Raw genomic sequence first — 20,797 nt, 5'->3', positions numbered from 1 at the left:
GTACACTACCTGATAAAAGGTCCAGTGTGTAAAATGGGGGTAAAACTGTGATATTTCACGTCCAGAGTGTAGGATATTCAGATTTTTCCACTAAACCTTGACAATTATTACACACTGAACCTTTGTAATGTACTCACTTACTTTATTTCACTTAAAATGACAAAGTATCATTGAAATATATTGTTTTTTTTCTTATTTAATTGCTAATCTTGTGATTAATTTTTGTACAAAATTTGGATTGATGACTTTCAAATGTTCTTTCAAATCTGAGGGGAAAAGTTAATTAGAATTATAAATGTATTATATTATTTTACAAATGTAGATATTATTATAACCTTACAAAGAGATCATTCATATTATTAGCAGAAATAAAATAAAAATCGTAAACATTATTTTTCTTCTACTAGTGTGTATTTCCGGGCGGGGTTGTAAAACCAAAACACTCCATCTTGCGCTGCTGGTCACGTGTTGTGTTCTCTGTGCTCTGATTGGACAATCGGCCTGTCAATCACTCTGAGCAGAGGGAGGAAGGAGGGGGCGGGGCTTAGACAGACAGCAGCCAGGAGTTAGTTGTTGGTGGTCGACTGCTCGGAGCTGAAACACAACAAGCGCCGTGAAAAGCAAAATGTCCTCAGTGCCTGACGGGAAGAAGCTGGTCCGCAGCCCGAGCGGCCTCCGCATGGTGCCGGAGAGCGGCGCCTCCAGCCCCTTCGGCCTGGACGAGCCGCACTGGGTCCCCGACAAAGAGGTGAGACGCTCCGGCGGGTTGGTCGGTCTGACAGCGGAGAAGCTACCGGAGCTGCTGCTGCACGGAGCTCAGCGTCGAGCTAGCGTCAGAGTTCAACCACTCGTTTCCGTTTAGGATTATCAAAATAAAATAATAATATATATCACAAAATCATTTGTGTTAGTGAAAGAATTGTCAGAATTTTTACATAGCTGTCAAAGTATTAGGCACACTAGACACTATCAAAGTGTTGGATTTAAGCCAGTATTTATGACCTATATTTAGCATTTTTCCTATTAATAGTGATCAAAATTTAGATTTTATGCTACTAAGAACATTTCCCCTGAAATCTAGCAGCAAATGTAGCCTACTCAGTTACTTTATTTCACTAAAAATAAGTGTTAGGCTATGTCAAATATTTGGTTTGAATGTTTCCATTTTGCAATACATATCGATTAACCGTTAAAGGGACAACGAGGAGTTTGTATTTGGTTATAAAAAAAAGTCTCACGTTAATGTGGATGAATCTACGCTACCCACACTTGTTAATGGGCCCAATTTCGATAAATATATCGTTTTCTCTCTATCCTTATTTTGTTATTATTAGTGGTGGCGGAAATGCTGGTCGAGCCGACCAGCGTTTCTTTACTTTCGGTTTCGCTGCGAGTCATGAGAATAACGCAGCTGAATCGCCGTTTATGGTCGGGACTACGACGGTATGTGATCGTCTTTGAACCTCTGACTTTAATTCTTGATGAATGAAAACATGAGTCTGTCTTGCGCCAGTCAAAGAAATGTACGGTGTGCGCGGAGGCTCATAAATGTAGTGTGAAAAAACGCTTCCTTTTCCAAAACTCCTCGTTGTCCCTTTAATAAGTTTTGTTATTGACTGATTTTGACTGAAAACTTGTCAATGATGTGATACCAAGTCTGCAGTTGTAGATATATATTGATAAGCCATTTTTTGTTTTTTGCATGGATTTGGTCCAGATGTGCTGCAGCTATTTTGCAGGAGAGTTGATTGGAAATATATAAGAATAAATAAATTTATGTTTATTAATCATCAATAATCAAGCTTTTTTAAGTGTTGGTTGTTCAAGGAAACTGAATGAAATGCTTTTATGAGACTTGCTCATAATGTTGCATGTTCTGGATGCATAATGTATTGGTTTTTGCCTAATTTTTTTGTGAATTTTCTGATTTGGCTTTTATGTTTGTACAAAATTTGGATTGATGACTGTTCCTTTAAAATTTAAAGGGAAAAAAAGAGAACACAGAGAATAGGATTTAATTTAGAAGTGAATTTGTTCTGTGGCCGAAACAGAAAGCAATTCAGTTTAGATTGGATTGGATTGGATTGTACTTTATTGTCCCAAAGGGAAATTTGTTTTGGGCTCGGAGCCACTGCATACACAAGACAATACATACGAGACATCCATACAAAATACTTTCACACCTTTAATACGCATTCAAAACAGTGAAGAGTGCTTCCACTCTATTACAAATAGGTCAGTAAAAACAGTCTGTAGAACTGATCAAATCAGCAGGTCTTTAAGTTAAAGTGCTATGTGCGGTGTGGTTCGACATAGAGAAAAACTAAACTAATGGAATAAAGCCAACAGTACATAAATAAACTAGAGTGCTACATTGCATATAAAAAATAATTATATGATCAAGAGTTAAATAATAAAAGTAATAAAACAGTAAAACTATACAAAAAAGTAGGTAAAAACCGGTTTATTGTCAGTAACACCTTTTTTTTTCCTTCAAAAGTTGGATAAACAAGTCTCTTTTTTCCTTTTTAAATGACTTGTAATTATTTCACCTCGAAAGTAAAGGTAAAACTTTTTTGTTGGGGCTTTTATTTTTACGGTGAAAACCTCCTCACATCCGGTCCACTCGCGCTAACTGTGGTGCGTTTAACGTCGCTCCGGACAACAGAGCTCCCTCTTGGCCCCCGGACTGGGCGGTGCAGGCAGCGACGGTCAGCCTGGTAGCGCTGGCGGCTCAAAACACGAAGCCTGGCGCGATGTAACCAGCTAGTTAACACCTTAAACTAGTTGTCAGACTAGGTGCTAATGTCTTAACTTTGTTCATCGTTGAAAGGCAGCAGTCGTTTGTTTTGTGTGTTAGTTTACGTGCTACGTGCGCGGTTAGCAGGCAGCACGTCACGGAGCTGCTATAATGTGAGCCTTTGCGTGTTTGTTTGTGCGTGAAAGAAAGCTGCTTTCCAGGAAAGAGAAAGACAGACAGAGAGAGAGTATGTGCGTGTGGTCGATTATTATCAGAGCTGTAAAACCACAGGAGGAAACACGGTGACATCAAACTGTGGAAGTGGCACTTTGACCGGACTGTCCGTGAACTAGCGCCACGGGAGTCAATGATTGATCCATCTGACCATCAGCTGGTGTCAGTCTGACTGTGTTCAGGACAGGACATGCAACATTATGGGGGCAAAGAAGTTGTCTGCATTTAATTTCATTTAATTCAGTTTCCTTTAACATTAAACTTGGTTATTGATGATTATTAACAACAATTTTCCAACCAACTCTCCTGCAAAAGAGCTGCAGCACATCTGGACCAAAAAGAAAAAGGTGCTTATCAATATCTACAACTGCAGACTTGATAAATTTGTCATCACTTTCAGTCACAGATCACTGATCAGCTTTCACTGATGGCTCATTATATAACATTGCACACTAGGCTGGCTTTGTATGTATTTATTGTAGGCTATGCACTGGTCTGTGTTTTAACTGTTTTAACTGTCTGGATGAGCGAGGGACACCTGAATTTCCCTACTGGGGTTAATAAAGTATCTCTCTATCTATCTATCTATCTATCTATCTATCTATCTATCTATCTATCTATCTATCTATCTATCTATCTATCTAATATCAGTCCAAATCACTCTATAATTAAACTTTTATTTATGTATTTTAGTTTTTGGTTTTTTTTGCACATAAAATAAAATAAAAACTGTTTACATTTGATACAAATCACTCTATAGAGAGTGATTTATATAAAAAAAACAATGTGCAGGTGAGGTCGGAAACCCGATTGTCCCCACCAAATCAGATACAACTTATGGGGTGAAGGTTGAATAAATGTTAGAATAGGTTTAAATAGAAAACATCAACAGCAAAAAAAACGACACTAAACTAAATGACCAGACCAGTACAGGAGACAAAAAGTGGAAAAAAATAAACTATTAATGGTTAATCGATATTTATTGCAACATGGAAACAGTCAAACCAAATATTTGACTAAACACACTGCATGGCGCTTGAGAGGCTTTTATTAAACAAATAGAAATAAAATGTCGTAAAGCTGCAGCTCTCATCATCGTCATTAACGTGTCATGTTTACTGTGACGCTCCACAACCTGGCAACCCATCAGCTGTTCCTCTGATCGATAAGGATCTATACAGCGTCCTCGGCTATGACATCACACTGACCGTGATGTTCAGAAACCAGACCATGAGAACAGAATAGATCCTATTGATTATAGTTTACATAACGAGAGTAAAGTGGTAAGTTGTATTGATACGTTAGGCGTTAGTCAAAGGGATAGTTCACTCAAAATTGAAATTTCCGTGCACTGCATGTCCATATGACGGTAGCGAACGGAGCTCACTTTTCTTCGTCCAAAAAACATCCAAATACCTCCACACAGCTCGTCTGTAATGTCCCTCTTGTACTGAAGCCCCGACATGAGAAATTGTTCCGAAAAAAATTAAATAAGTATATGTTTTAAGCTTGTTTGTAGTGGAAGCTCCCAGTGTTGCTCTGCCGGAATCTCGCGCAATTTGCGGAGCCGTGAACTGGGTGTCAGTGCAAATCACGCGAGATTTGGACAGACCAGGAAGAGCACTATGGAGGTATTTGGATGTTTTTTGGTGTGTCTTTTTGGACGAAGAAAAGTGAGCTCCGTTCGCAACCGTCATATGGACATGCAGTGCTGTAGTGCAGTGGGTGAGTAGATAATGAGTGAAATTTCAATTTTGAGTGAACTATCTCTTTAACAGCTTATTAATTAGTGATCAAGATTTCCTTCACTTCATTTCTCTCTCTTTTTATTTAGACGTGAACTAAAATGAGTTTATTGCAACTGCAGCTGTTTTAATATTAAAACTGATTTCAGTTCCTCAAAAGGATCTTTTGCTTTGCTTAAAGTCGTGTGTCTGATTGTAAACTGTCAAAAAGTTTGCAGATTAATCTATAAGCACATTGATTATTATTTGTATTTGTTTCATATAAACGGAGCAGAATGACGTGTTTGTGCTACAGTTGGAATATTTTTTAAATCTAAAATATGTCAACTTCAACTATTTTCCTTGAGTTTATTAAGATCACAGAGAGTGTATTTTTATTTATTTTGTCATTATAACATTATTATACAATTATTGTTTTACTGTATTGTTTATTTCTGATGCCAGTGAAGTTACAGTCACAGAGGAAAGTCCGCTTTGTCTCCTTCTTCGCTCTGTTTCCAGTCGGTGTTGTGTCCAAGTGACTTGATTGTGAAACTATTTGTTGTAACTGATCAACTGTAACGTTTTACAGCACCGAAACCCAGGATGGAAAACTGTTGTAATTTAATGAGTAAGAAGCTGAAAACAACATTTCAGAGGAAACACAGACTCCAGATCTGCAGCAGCTGCTTCTGCTGCTTCTGTCGTCTCATCCAGAAATCCACCCAGCTCAGCATGTTGTGTAACTTCCTGTTTTTCCCTCTTTCTCCCAGTGTCCGAGGTGCATGCAGTGTGACACCAAGTTCGACTTCATCAGAAGAAAGGTCAGTTTTGTTTTGCAACAAGTCACAGACTCATGAATCTGACGTTGAAACAGTAGAAAACATTTTTTCCTGAAGAATTTCGAGGGTTTTATTTATTTATTAAATTCCCCCCCCCCCGTTCATTTACTTTGGCATGAAAACACACTGAGGTTGTGTGTGAGGACGTTTCTCCGCTGACGTAATCACATGATGACAGAGTCGATCTGTCCTCAGTTCACCAGGAAACACAGGAGTTACACTAGTTTAAAGTAAAAAAAAGAAAAACACTGTGAGGAAGAAAACTAGACAAATCTGACAGATATGGAACTGATCGTTGACATCTGGAGGTTTTAATACATGAGTTTGACACGAGGCGCGAGGTTTGTTTTGATATTTGTATAATAACATAACATAACAAAGAGCTCAGTGTTGAACAGCTCTGTGCCTTCAAAATAAAGCGCAGCACTCAATGTTATCTAGTGGCCTTTAAACACCACACGACCTCAGGACTTTAAGGCAGGGCAATTTTATTTGTATAGCCCGTTTTTACAAACAGTTTGTCTCAAAGGGCTTTACATGGCATCGTAACAACATCCTCTGTCCTTAGACCCTCACATCGACTGAGGAAAAACTCCATGGAAAACCCTTTTAACAGGGAAAAATCACAACCATGATTTCACCATTTGAGTACATTAGTGTTTCAACTAAATAAAAGCCTGGGAAAGTCTGTCTTTGTTTACACATTTCACTTGGTTTGGGCTCGTTTCATCTTGACTGTCAAGATGAGCAGACACAGCCTCAGACGCTGCTCCATGTGGCCCAAACTACTAAGTTTGGTGAGGACTGAAGTTAATAATGGCATTCATTAAAAAAAAAAAAAACTGGAAAAAAATGAATTGATACATAATATTTCTCTGATAATCTTAAAAAGAACAAACATTTTTTTGTGTCCAACGACCTTGCACCAGAAAATAAAAATGTATCAAACAAAAATTTTGACCCTCCCAGCCTCAGATAATATTATAATATATAATATATAGTTGTGACCTGCACATTCACCACGTTATGAGATAATAACAGAACGTTACCAGACAGAGTTGTTTTAGAGGGAAATTCATGCAAAACCGCTGATGTGCGTTGCCTTCAGGGACAGTTTTTCATCAAGCAGTCTCTGTATTTCCCTCTAAAACAACTCAACGTTCTGTTATTATCTCAGAGCGTGGTGAATGTGCAGGTCACAACTTGTCCACCAGAGCGTTTTGGAGTTGTTGGATTGTGTATTTGATGAGTTTGATGAGGGAAACCAAGAAATCCCATGAGCCTCCGTAGCGTAGCTCTGAGCAGCTCACGGCTCTGCTCTGCCGTTCTAAAAATAGCACCGACAATTAAAGGTAACGAACCTACTGCTATGACTATAGGGATTCTGGCAATGGGCCAATTTGCCAAAATGTTGAACTATCCCTTTAAACTGTCCTAATATTGACTGTGTGTGTGTGTGTGTGTGTGTGCAGCACCACTGTCGGCGGTGCGGCCGCTGCTTCTGTGATAAGTGCTGCAGTAAGAAGGTGGCGCTGCCCCGGATGTGCTTCGTGGACCCGGTGCGTCAATGCGCCGAGTGCAGCCTGGTGTCGCAGAAAGAGACCGAGTTCTACGACAAGCAGCTCCGAGTGCTGCTGGGAGGTGAGGCGTTCACTGTCCTCCGTGTTTTCAACTCTCTCATGCTTTAGGTTGGGAATTTATTTAGAGTTTAGAGTTTATTTATTTAGCACACAAATTTCAATGGTGCAAGGAGGGAACGAAGCCGGTTGGCTTGTACATAGGTTCCACCCCTATAACAAATTACAGCAAGACAAATTTCAATGGCTAACAAATAAACATAGAAAAAAAAAGAGCTAAAGTGCACAGAGTAAGGATGTGGGATATAGAGAGAGGAAAGAGCAGGAAATTCAAGAGAAGTTGAGATGTATTTTTAACTGCTTTTTAAAAAGTGAATAAGAAGAAATGGATCTTAATGAAGGAGGTAGTCCATTCCAAAACATAGGACCTCTATAAGTCATATTAAACTGATGGTGTGATGAGCGGGTGAAGGGTAAATATAGGGTAAGATTATTACTGTGTCTAGTGCGGTGAGAATGTACATTATAAGTGAAGGTAAAGAAATTTTGAAAAAAAATTTCATTTAAAAAAAAATGAAATTTATTCTTTTGTTTTAAGTTTCCAAAGTTGATGGTAATATTTGGTAGAAAGCACAAAGGCTTAATGAGTCGTCTGCTCATCCACAAAGATCCCGATCGTTAATGTGTCAGGAATGATCGACAGATGATTTAAATATCAACTGTCAAATGTTATTGGAGCATTTTTCTTCCCTTCAATAATGAAGATTGCATAAAATGAATGAATGAAAGTTTATTTGAACACAGAATAAAAGAAGAACAAAATAAAATCGAACAAACCACAATAAATACAAGACGACAACGCAAAATAAATCAAGAACAACAAAACTTAACACTTATGTATGTTCAACAGGAGTGGGAAGAAGCTGAAGCTTATTAAATCCCACCCCTTCTCCCTCTGTCAATTCAATATACTATAATAAGTTATGAAATAGTCATATACTGTATATATGTGTGTGTAATGATAGCACACATATATGCACACACACATAATACACATACACACATGTAGTGACAATGAGACATAAAAGAACAAAAAATGAGACGGCAACAATAATTGCAGCACCCTGTATCACAAATGTGTTTGTTAGAATAAAAAAGAGGTTATTATTAGATAAACAAAGGACAGAAGTGTCATATTTGTGCCTTTGTGGAACAATCTCATCTGATAATGAAATCAATCAATTATCAGAATATTTGCAATGCAATGATGTAATCTGTTATATCTGAACAGTTTTATAATTTCCTAAAGTTCAAGACTGAAACAGTGAAATAAAACAGAGGAGGCTCGATTGATCTGCGAGAATGAAAAGCTGATAACAGGCTGTAAATATGAACAATATTGAACATTATATAATCCGTTCCTGTTTGATTTTGGACTTTAATCCTAATCAGATCAAAGTTGTTCATTTATTGGATTATTAAAGTTTATCAAAGTGATGATGAGACGCTGTTGGACTCTTGTTGGACTTCACGTCCTCTGCTCCAAACAGGAAGTAGAACTACGGCAGCGGTAGTTCCTGCTGCTGGTTGATAATCCATTGTGTTAAATACACAACAGCAGCAGCTTAATGAAGAAGAAGAAGCTGTGATGTAGATACGGTGATGATCAATCAATAACTGATGAAGAAGAAAGATTTGAAAGAACTTTTTAATAATAATATCTGTTTTTCTACTTTTCTACTTTGCTCACTGATCTCTCTCTTTTTTTTAAATACTTTATTGGAAAACTTCTTTCATTGCCTTCACATTCACAATCAATCTTTACAATCTTTTTTGCATCTTTGTAGAATTTTTTCAAGTCTATACTCACAAAGCAAACAATAAAAATGAATGAAAACAGACAAACAAACAATGCAAACTGAGGTACCGCCCAAATTAGGGTCTTTGAGAGAGAAAGAAAAAGAAATATAATAAAATAAAATAAATGAAAGATAAATAAATAAATGAAATAAGTTAATATGAATTATTTTATTATTATAATATTCAAATCCTTAATTTGATTAAATATATCCACTATATATTCACTGATCTCAGTCCAGTTTCAATTCAAAGAACTTTATTTATCTGTCAGGGAAAATTCAGAATTGTAGAATTTTCAAAATGAAGTTCCTACATTGAAGACAGTTTAAAAGCCACCAGCTCCTGATAGAAGAAGCTCTTGGTGTTAACATCAGGTAGAAGTGTGTAACTAACGACCCAGGATTTTTCTGTGTGTGTGTGTGTGTGTGTGTGTGTGTGTGTGTGTGTGTGTGTGTGTGTGTTGTTCAGGTGGGACGTTCGTCGTCACTCTAGGATCGACAGAGAAGTCTGAAACCATGACGTGCCGCCTCTCCAACAACCACAGGTGAGTCTCGTTCCTCGGCTTCAGTTTGATCCGCTGGAGTTTAGAGATTTCTTTTATAAAAGTTTAGACCTCCAAAACAACAACTTGGATTTTTATTATGGTTTAAAATGAGTCTCTGTATTAAATAAATACAAAAAAGGGGCGGTGCCCCATGTAGAGGCTACAGTCCTCAACGCAGGCGTCCCCGGTTCGAATCCCGCGTTGGGCAGACCTTTCCTGCATGTCATTCCCTCTCTCTGCCTCCCCCTTTCCTGTCTATCTATACTGTGTGCTATCAAATAAAGGCAAAAATGCCAAAAAAATATACTTAAAAAAAAAAAAAAAGAAGCACAAGAAGAACAACTACTTCTTCTTCTTCTTCTTCTTCTTCTTCTTCTTCTTCTTCTTCTTCTTCTTCTTCTTCTTCTTCTTCTTCTTCTTCTTCTTCTTCTTCTTCTTCTTCTTCTTCTTCCAAGGAAGTCATACTTCCCATGGGTGAAAACTCACCAAACTTTACAGAAACATCCGACCCCATGCCAGATTCACTCAACTCCAAGGACATGTGCTCCCCCCTCCTAGGGGGGGCACAATAAGCGTTTAAATTTAAAAACTTTAAAAATTCCTACCAAACCAACGGTAGATGCTACAGTGTTGAAACTTCACCACAATGTAGCCTCAATACTGCTGAAACTTTTGTCAACTTAAACTCATCACAAATTATGGAGTCCATCACTCTGTTTTTTTCAATAACTGTAAAACTTTTAAAATGTATCTCCTCCCACAATTTTTGCTCAATTGACACCAAACTTGCTACAGAGCATCTCCAGACTGTCCTCCACAAAACTTGTTTCTCGAATTTTTGATTAAGCAAAAATTGAGCCTACAGTGCATGAAAACGTTTGACTGTAAACAGTACTGTAAACATATACCATCAAATTCTTGATAAATACATTTTCAATCATCCTGAAAAAAAATGAGAATATTCTGGAGTCATGGTTGATGAAGTTTGGCAAATATCAGAATTTTATCTCAAAAACTGAATTTTTGAGAACATTTTGAATTCTGCTCTCATGGGAACAACTGCAGTCAATGTGAGAGTGGAATTTATAAACATCATATTTTCTCTTATGAAGCAAAACACTTATCATTAAAAACAAATCACCAACATTTCCAAGCTGTCAAGATGCAATTTATGTATTATCAAATTTTTGTTTAGATAACTGAATTTCTGACGTTTTGACCATTTCATCACAACAGCTGCCCGGGCACTGACTCACCTGAGTGGATAAATGAAGCTACACAGCAGGTCTCACTACCAGCCAATTAGCTCAGCGAGTTAAGAGCTGGTTCTTGGTGTCAGAGATTGTGAGTTCGAGACCCAGCAAGCGTGATGATGATGATGATGACAGATCAAAATGTCAGATGTCCTCAACATGAAACACAAGACAGTTGTACTGATGGTGGCATCACAGGAAGCCTCTAAATTTAAAGATCCAAATAGCTTGGACTGGACCATGTGCGAAGGCTCCTAACATCTTAGAGTCACAGTAGATGTTTGACAAATACATATCAGAATTTTACCTCAAAAACTGATTTTTCTTTTTACTGTGGTTTCAAATCTGCCTACACGACAGTGAATGGCAGTGTGATAGACACTGGTCTTTGGTTCCAGAGGTTGTGGGTTCAATCCTCAACTGATGCAAATTGGACATTATAAGGTCATCCTTAGGTCGTCTTCCTATTCTCCTGTTTGTTGCTCAGAATTTGCCTAAATTTGCCAAAATTAGCCCGGACCCGACCCATTGCTGCGCAGCAGCTATAATATTATTGTTTGTTTTTTTTCAATGGTCTGATTTGGTACGAGACATATCAATGGCAATTAAAAATAAATAAACAACAGTTTCTTCTCTGTGGAACAGCTCATTTATTTAATTATTTTTTCAACTCTCTTTATTGATTTTTCTAATTCTGAGTATAATACACAACAGACAGTAATACAAACATCATACACATTTACACGTACACGTTTACATCTAAAGGTCATTAAAATTATATCAAATTATGTATCTGAAAATAAAAAAATAAACAGAAACAGAAAAAGGAGATTAATTCAGAGGAAAAATTATATAAACATACACGTACAGGAAAACAAACCCTAAACAATGCTAAAAAGTCAACAACAAAAAATCCTTATACTGAGGGTTAAGAGCACTTCTAAACCTTGTTGCAGTTAAAATAATCAATTAACGATTCTATTTTTTTTTATTATCGACTTTTATTTGTGTTTGTGTATTTATTTGCTTCCTTTCCTGGACGTTAGGTATCTGTTCCTGGACGGTGAAAGCCATTTCGAGGTTGAACTGTCTCGGATGTCCAGCATGCAGATCCTCACAGATGGGACGAGTCCAGGAGGTAAGATGATGATAATAAAAATGACAATAATGTTCATAATAATAATGATGATGATAATGGTAAGACATTGTTGAATTTATCTGTTTTATAACTTTTATAACCAACACCTCCTTTGTTCTTCTTGTGCTTGAGATTATTGTTATTATTTTTATTATTAATAACTCTGTTCTTCAGCTCATGGACTCACTAACCCACTGATACTGTATAATTTTTTCTCTGATTAACACTGGGACTGGTTTGTTTTTCCGAGCCGACACTAACAAACTCTCTCTCCTGGGCTGCTCTGACTCTGGCGGCTCGACTCCTCCTCCTCCTCCTCCTCCTCTTCCTCTGGGCTCAGAGAATGACATTCACACTTACACCAGTCTGCTGGACAGTCACTGTATCTCTGAAGGTTAGCAGCTCAGCTTCACTTCACTTCACTTCACCTCCTCCTCCTCTTCCTCTTCCTCCTCTGGGTTCACGTCCGTCTGCATGAAGCTGCCTGAAAATCAAACCACTAGTTTATTTATTTCACTTATTCACACCCAGAGCCGGCCCAAGCCTCTATGGGGCCCTAAGCAAAATTTGTTTTTGGGGCCCTTTAGTTTTGCAAATAATATTGATTGTTGATCATTCACACACCTATTATAAACTCATTGCGGCTCTGGTAGTGTCGTTTAGGCTGCATTATCCTTTTGACGTCCCTATCATTGTAGCGGCAAGAATGGTTGCGTGTGCTATAAAACCGGTCTAGTGAGCAAAATCAAAACTAATGTTTTAAAATCTTTTGGCCTGGACCAGCCTTTCAAAGGGTTAGGTTGCTTCCTCTGCTTCACCATGCGCCTCTTTCAGGCCACACCTTCTTCTTCCACCACTATTCTCATCTGAATCTTGATAGCCTATTCAGGGGTGTCATGCAACCCAAAAATTGGAGGGGGCACAGTGAACGTGAATGTCCTATTGCGTGCAAAAAATTTTTGGGGATGCCCTCAAATCACTTATTTTGGCCACTAACGCTAGTGCTGGGGACTAAAAAGTTGGTAGAAATGTTATCTTGGCTAACCATGTGGAACAATAAGGTGGATGCACTTCAAAAAACTTATTTCACTGCTCCATGTATTGATTTTTTGCAACTTCATTGTAAACAAATGCACATGGCTAGGGACTGCTAGCAAAACAGCGGAAAAGCGAGCGGACTTACATAGGCCTCATTCCTAGGCTACATCAGCAGCAGCACTCTATTGACATACAATTGTGTTTTTTTGTACAATTATATATCTTTTATCATACAGAAATCATTCTCATACATGCAAAAAATATGTATTATTATTGTAATTGCTCTTGGGGCCCCCTAGTGGCCGTGGGGCCCTAAGCAGGCGCTTAGTTCGCTTATGCCTTGGGCCGGCTCTGTTCACACCTCACTGAGTCCTGAAAGCTTCAAGGTGGAAAATGAAAAACCACAAAATCAATATCGTCTCGTCTGTGTCTGGAAGCAACGATAACAAACGTCCTTTTGAGTCATTTCTCATCTGTCGGTGCATGCTTTTATTTTGAAGGGCAGTGTTTTTCAGTTCAGTGATTGATTTTTATTTTTCAACCCTTTGTTTGCATCTGCGTGTTTGAGCATCGATTATGTTTAATGGTTTGTGATTGATATCGATGAGGATGAGAAGTTGAGTTTTAGTTTGTTATTATTTTGTTCATGCGTCATTTCAGCTCGTCTCTGTTCACTGTTTAAAGGGATAGTTCAACATTTTGGCAAATTGGCCCATTGCCATAATCCCTATAGTCATAGCAGTAGGTTCGTAACCTTTAATTGTCGGTGCAAGCTATTTTTAGAACGGTGGAGCAGAGCCGTGAGCTGCTCAGAGCTACGCTACAGAGGCTCATGGGATTTCTTGGTTTCCCTAAATTCATGCAAAACCGCTGATGCGCGTTGCCTTCAGGGACAGTTTTTCATCAAGCAGTCTCTGTATTTACCTCTAAAACAACTCTGGTAACGTTTCATTATTATCTCATAGCGTGGTGAATGTGCAGGTCACGACTTGTCCACCAGAGCGTTTTGGAGTTGTTGGATTGTGTATTTGATGAGTTTGATGAGGGAAACCAAGAAATCCCATGAGCCTCCGTAGCGTAGCTCTGAGCAGCTTGCGGCTCTGCTCCGCCGTTCTAAAAATAGCTTGCACCGACAATTAAAGGTAACGAACCTACTGCTATGACTATAGGGATTATGGCAATGGGCCAATTTGCCAAGATGTTGAACTATCCCTTTAACAACCTGCTTTTTCAGTTAACTTTGTCTGTTCATAATATCAGTGATGATTTTTACAGGATAATAACAGATTCATTTGTTCAAGATTAAAACTTTAAAGTCTCCTCCAGACTGAGCTGCTTCAATAGTTTCTCCTGCATCCCGATGGTTTTACAGGACAAAAGATGCACAAAGTGAACCAGGGCTGCAGCTAATGATTATTTATTTTAATCAATTAATCTGCTGAATATTTTCTTGATAACTCATTAATCTCTAAAAAAAAAACATAATATCTCAGTTTACAGCGACTTGTTTTGTCCAAAACTAAACTAAACAAAATCCAAAACATATTTAGGTGAATAATCTAGAAATGAGCTCCAATATTTTTCAGTTCATATTTTTCTCAAGGCGTGGTGTGTGTGTGTGTGTGTGTGTGTGTGTGTGTGTGTGTGTGTGTGTGTGTGTTCTGTGTGTGTGTAGGGACGTCCCGGGCCAGTGGGATGCTGCTCCACTACAAGCCGATGGGCTCTCAGGACGCTCAGCAGCTGCGCATGGAGGCAGCAGACGACAAGAAGGCGGCTTCGTTGTGGCTGGCCGCCATGCACAAGGTGACGAGGACGAGGCAGAACAACTGTCACTGTTGGTTGGTTGGTTGGTTAGTTAGTTAGTTAGTCAGTTGGTTAGTTAGTTAGTTAGTTGGTCAGTTAGTTAGTTAGTTAGTTGTCAGTCAGTCAGTTAGTTAGTTAGTTGGTCAGTTAGTTAGTCAGTTGGTTAGTTGGTCAGTCAGTTAGTTAGTTAGTTACTTAGTTAGTCGGTCGGTTAGTTAGTTAGTTATTCGGTTAGTTTGTTAGTTTGTTAGTTAGTTAGTCGGTTGGTTAGTTAGTTATTCAGTTAGTCGGTTGGTTAGTTAGTTAGTCGGTCAGTCAGTCAGCTAGTCGGTTGGTTAGTTAGTTAGTTAGTTAGTTAGTTAGTTAGTTAGTTACTTAGTTAGTAAATCCAGGATAAAAACCTATTTATTTAGGATGGCTTTTAATACCCAGTAGCACGATGGCACTTTTATCTTATTTTATTTTATTTTAACTTATTTGACTTTGCCGTATTTTATTGCTCTCACTGTTTTTATTGCTTTTAAATTGTTTTTATTTCTGCTTCTTTCTTTTTATTATTACACTATGTAAAGCACTTTGGTACACCGAAAGGATTGTTGTAAAGGGCTGTATAAATAAAGTACATTTACATTTAGTTACTTAGTTAGTTATTTGATTAGTTTGTTAGTTAGTTAGTCGGTTGGTTAGTTAGTTAGTTAGTTATTCGGTCAGTCAGTCAGTCAGTTAGTCAGTTGGTTAGTTAGTTAGTTACCGTAGTTAGTTAGTCAGTCAGTCAGTCAGTCAGTTAGTTAGTCAGTTAGTTAGTTAGTTAGTTAGTCAGTTAGTTAGTTAGTTAGTTAGTTAGTTAGTTAGTTAGTTAGTCAGTCAGTTAGTTAGTAGGTCAGTTAGTTAGTTAGTTAGTTAGTTAGTTAGTTAGTTAGTTGGTCAGTTAGTTAGTCCGTTAGCTAGTTAGTTAGTTATTCAGTCAGTCAGTCAGTCAGTCAGTCAGTTAGTTAGTTAGTTAGTTGGTCAGTTAGTTAGTTAGTCCGTTAGCTAGTTAGTTAGTTGGTTAGTTAGTCAGTTAGTTAATTAGTTAGTCAGTCAGTTAGTCAGTTAGTCAGTTAGTTAGTTAGTTAGTCAGTTAGTTAGTTGTTCAGTTAGTTAGTTAGTTAGTTAGTCCGTTAGCTAGTTAGTTAGTTGGTTAGTTAGTCAGTTAGTTAGTCAGTTAGTTAGTCAGTTAGTTAGTTAGTTAGTTAGTTAGTTAGTTAGTTAGTCAGTTAGTTAGTTAGTTAGTTAGTTAGTTAGTCAGTTAGTTAGTTGGTCAGTTAGTTAGTTAGTTAGTCCGTTAGCTAGTTAGTTAGTTATTCAGTCAGTCAGTCAGTCAGTCAGTCAGTCAGTCAGTCAGTCAGTCAGTCAGTCAGTTAGTTAGTTAGTTAGTTAGTTAGTTAGTTAGTTAGTTAGTTAGTTAGTTGGTCAGTTAGTTAGTTAGTCCGTTAGCTAGTTAGTTAGTTGGTTAGTTAGTCAGTTATTTAGTCAGTCAATTGGTTAGTTAGTCAGTTAGTCAATTGGTTAGTTAGTTAGTTGGTTACATCTGGATTAATAAGATCATCTATAATGTGTTTTTTGGCCTAATTATTGTCTTTTCTCTTGAGATGGATAATTTCCTTCATAAGGATCAAGGATTTGAGATTTAATAGTCCATAATTCTGAATTCTGGTCTTAAAATATTTTCTTTTTGTCCGTTGTTTCCACAGGCGGCCAAACTGCTGTATGAAGCTCGCGACCAGTGACGTGCACAACGAACCTGAACGTCCAGGCAGCACACACCCAAGTGTTTTGTCCCCGTCTCACCGGGGTTTGGTATCTCTTTTGGATTTTATTAACGCCAGTTCTGATTCTGCTTATCCGTCTGGTTCCTCGTCGGGCCTTGATACCGGTTCTTATATCATGGTGATTTTTTGCAAAGACAGGAAAGTTTATAGAAAACAGAAACACTTTATTACCTCTATAACCAGTACTTTGTACATCATGTTTACCACACGTGGGCTGATTGTTGTTCTTCCTTTTTTTTTTTTTTTCTTGCATTGAGCTCTTTGATTTGAGACATGAATCAGGGCATGCAGCGTTAATGTTTATATATATGTATGAAGGTGTAAACAAACCGAACAGAAGTGTCCGAGGCTTCTGCTTCTTTTACTTTCTCAGATTTGAGAATTTGGACTTTTTTGTCGGCCACGTGGTCCTGTGATACTTAAGAGAGTTGGTCGAACTTTGACCGCATAACATCCATGAAATGTGACATTACACCATCCGTTTTTCATAACTTCACAGATGCCACAGTTGTTGAACGACGGCATGATAACTTTATATGCTGCTGTTGATTTAAAAAAAAATTTTTTATGCTAAATGTGTCACTGAGGATTTTATTTCCTGGTAGAAGTGATTAATGAGACACTTTACGGACGGATCCCAGCTGTGGGATCTTTGTCGATTGGCGCCAAGTAGAGACAGAGAGTCTCAAGCTCAAGGGACCTTCAGCAGATCTTCCAGTTTAAGTGGAGCAGGTTAAAGTAAAAAAAAAAATCCACCTTAAAACCCTTTAAAGCAGATTTTAAAAAACGGACTTTGCATTCCAGGGCCAAAATTTATGGAGCATATAGGAGCTAAAGAGTCGAATACTTCCCTGTAAAGGAGGTAAGGAGGTGGAGAACAAAAACATAGATATAAATAGATATAATAGAACTGTTAAAGGGATAGTTCAACATTTTGTCAAATTGGCCCGTTGCCAACTTGCCATAATCCCTAGAGTCATAGCAGTAGGTTCGTTGTTTTAGAGACAGAGTTGTTTTAGAGGTAAATCAATGCAAAACCGCTGATGTGCGTTGCCTTCAGGGACAGTTTTTCAGCAAGCAGTCTCTGCATTTGCCTCTAAAACAACTCTGTCTGGTAACGTTCTGTTATTATCTCATAGCGTGGTGAATGTGCAGGTCACAACTTGTCCACCAGAGCGTTTTGGAGTTGTTGGATTGTGTATTTGATGAGTTTGATGAGGGCAACCACGAAATTCCATGAGCCTCCGTAGCGTAGCTCTGAGCAGCTCGCAGCTCTGCTCCGCCGTTCTAAAAATAGCTTGCACCGACAATTAAAGGTAACGAACCTACTGCTATGACTATAGGGATTATGGCAATGGGCCAATTTACCAAAATGTTGAACTATCCCTTTAAATATCATAAACTTCAGCTTCCAGTGTCAGGTACTGAAAATCAAGAGGGAAGGGTTTTTTTCCTGATGATTTTTTTATTTTATTTTCAACATTGATGCAGTGGAGAAATCATCAGAGAAAGAAGAACAAGAAGAAGCAGAGGAGGCTTTATGTACCTTCTGCAGGAGTGAAGGGCATTCTGGGTAATGTAGGACAGGTAGAAGAGGCAGCTCCGTCCCTGAAATGCAAAGGACGTCGCATTTTTTTCCCCACCCACAGTTTCTGTAAGAGTGACGTCATGTGGTCGATATTTCCTTTTAATGCTTTTCGAATTTTTTCAGATTAAAAGTTCAGGTGACGCGATGCCGATGTTTTTTCCTCTTCCTTTTAGTTTTTGTGTCGTAACTTTTCTCTCTTTGGGCGTCGGCGAGAGAAACGTCAGACTATTCACTGATTCTAGTGAAGCATAAACACACAAACACATAGCCACACACACACACACATAGACATAATAAATGCTTTAAATGTTGTTTCATGTATTGAAGTTTTGTATGAGCTATTTTGTTTAATATTCCTACTTTTAACACAAAGTGTGTAAACGTACTCGCATAACTTTTAAAGCTGAAGTATGACTATAGTTTTTGTAACACTTGTATGCAGTTTTTTTTTCTCTTTTTTTCCCCTTTTGTTTTCACTCTGAGGCCTGAACACACCTGTCGTGTGTTTCCTCCACGTTCAGTTGGGCAGGTTGTTTTTTGTGCTTCCTTCTAGGACCTATCATCATCATCATCATCATCATCATCATCATCATAAAGTAAAAACCTATTTAGGCTGAGACGGCGAGAGCGTTGAGTCAAACTTAGAAGTTAAATCTTCCCTTAGAGACAAATATATTAATATATTCTCCAGTTGTTTAAACAGAGTTGTTAAAATCAGCCCCAGTCTGTGCATCTTAACTTATTCTCATTCACGTTGAACTATCCAAACAGGAAGTGACTTTTATTGTGAAATAGCAGCCACAGGAAGTAGAAATCAACACTTCCTGCTGAATCCTGAATAACTTTTATCTGCTACACTTTTTTAAGTTTTTAAATTAGTTTGTTTTGTGAGTACAGACACTATGGAAGCCCATTTCCGCCACTTGAAAAAATAAAAAAAAGATATAACAACTCAAAATAATGAGAAATGACAAAATAACTATTTTTGACCTAGCATCTCATTATTTTGAGTTATTATGTCTTTTTGGCAGAAAGTTGCTTCCATACAGACACTTCTGAGCAATTAGGAAGCAAAGTTACAACTTCAGAAAATAGTTTGAATCTTTTTTTTTTTTAATTGTCCAGGAGAATATTTTTAATCAAGATGTTTAGAGGAGAAGCCGATTTATTTTTGCGCTGCAGACTGGGGCTGATTGAACTTCTCTCTAGTTGATATTTAAAGTTTTTGATTGTTTTGATGTTTTTTTTTACAGTGATCACACAAAAAAATCCACTGATTTTTTTTTTTTTTCGGCTTCATCTCAAAAACTAAAACATGTGTATTTATTATAATTAAATCCATTTCAGCCTAAACATGAAGTGAATTTGTAACATTTTACGCTTTGATTTAAAATGATGATGAAGATTGTATAAACAAAGCTTCCACGTTTATAACGCAAAACCCTTGACTCTCTCAGGAGCTTTCAGCTTCATCTCACTGTCTTCATCAGCAGATGGTCGTCATTTAATTTTGATGTATACTGTGTGAAGATGAAGAAGACCATGAGGTGCAGGTGAAACTCTCTGGGGGAAAAAAGCCAGCAAGTGGACCTTGAGTCAGGAGTTTTAAAACCAAAAAAAAAAAGAAAAAACTCACACCCATTTGTGACCTTAAATCTGAGTGAAAGCACGAGTCGTAAATGTCGTTGGTCGGACTTCTGTCGTTAACATTAAGTGTCGCTGACGTCACAGTAACCAGTGTTTGTGTGTCTTCCCTCCGTCTGTGATGTGTTCACTTTGTAACATAAAGTTTATTTTTATACGCTGCTCACCTAAGAACTGAAATCACCAAGTTGTTGTTGTCGTTTTTGTTTGAGGCTTTTTCCAAGATTTTGTGTCTCGTGTGTGTGTGTGTGTGTGTGTGTGGTCACGTTTAATGTGTTGAACTCACAAACTTCCAGTAACGTGCTGTTTTCCTCCCTCCTCACATTAATTCTTCCTAACACGCCAGAGCTCTTCCTTAACACATCTGTCTGTCTATGATGAAGACAGATGTGACGGCTGCACAGCTATATTAAAATAAAAAAAAAGATGAGATCTGTGCTGTTTCTTTTTCTAAAATAAGACACATTACCCCTGTAGATTGGGTTTAAAATCTAAACTACATAAAATGCGACAGTTGTGTTGGTTTAAAACATTTGTGCAGCTCCTTCACATTTGTCTTCACCTCAGACGTTTTGTTGTAATTATTTGTTAGTTTGCACTACATGTAAAATCACCGAGTCATCACTCAGCCAGTGTTTGTACCTTGTAGCTACCACTTTATGGCCAATCTTGATTTCTGTCCTTTTTTTTTTTTCTTTCTTCCATTGCTTAGTTTATGATGCTGAAAACGCTGAACTACTCCCTCTGTTGGATTATTCTGTCCAGAATAAAATCAAGTGTTTATACCTTTATGGTGTGGTTTGTGTCATTATAAGGAAGAAAAGCACTGATGTAATATAGAGATTAATGCTCAAGGTGTTTTATTTATCAGGTACTGATTTTGCCACGTTAAACTGAACCTGATGTTCAATTTAAGAGGCAATATCAAGCCCACTTCTTAGAACGGTATCAGTCAAGTGGGTTGCCTGAAAACAAAGAATTTTGACAAATTAAGTCTAAAT

At 37.8% G+C, this 20,797-nt stretch overlaps 1 protein-coding gene across 2 annotated transcripts; it reads left to right on the top strand.

The window, feature by feature from the left end:
* Positions 1 to 576: 576 nt before the first annotated feature.
* Positions 577 to 20,581, top strand: zfyve21 (zinc finger, FYVE domain containing 21). 2 transcript variants are annotated; one of them, XM_085767320.1, is made up of 8 exons: positions 577 to 748; positions 5,472 to 5,522; positions 7,013 to 7,181; positions 9,446 to 9,521; positions 11,821 to 11,912; positions 12,253 to 12,307; positions 14,624 to 14,753; positions 16,487 to 20,581. In XM_085767320.1, exons 1-8 carry the CDS (start codon positions 626 to 628, stop codon positions 16,520 to 16,522), a joined length of 732 nt encoding a protein of 243 aa, XP_085623446.1. In that variant the 5' UTR covers positions 577 to 625; the 3' UTR covers positions 16,523 to 20,581. The 2 variants fall into 2 exon arrangements, with proteins under 2 accessions (XP_085623446.1, XP_085623447.1); XM_085767321.1 differs by lacking the exon at positions 12,253 to 12,307 and having other exon boundaries at positions 579 to 748; positions 14,626 to 14,753.
* The last annotated feature ends 216 nt before the right edge of the window (positions 20,582 to 20,797 follow it).

Source organism: Trachurus japonicus, chromosome 22, assembly GCF_045865225.1.
Source record: "Trachurus japonicus isolate A0001 chromosome 22, Traja_1.0".
Lineage (NCBI taxonomy): Eukaryota > Metazoa > Chordata > Actinopteri > Carangiformes > Carangidae > Trachurus > Trachurus japonicus.
The sequence above is the reverse complement of the archived record's forward strand: the minus strand, read 5'-3'. Positions and strand labels throughout refer to the sequence as shown.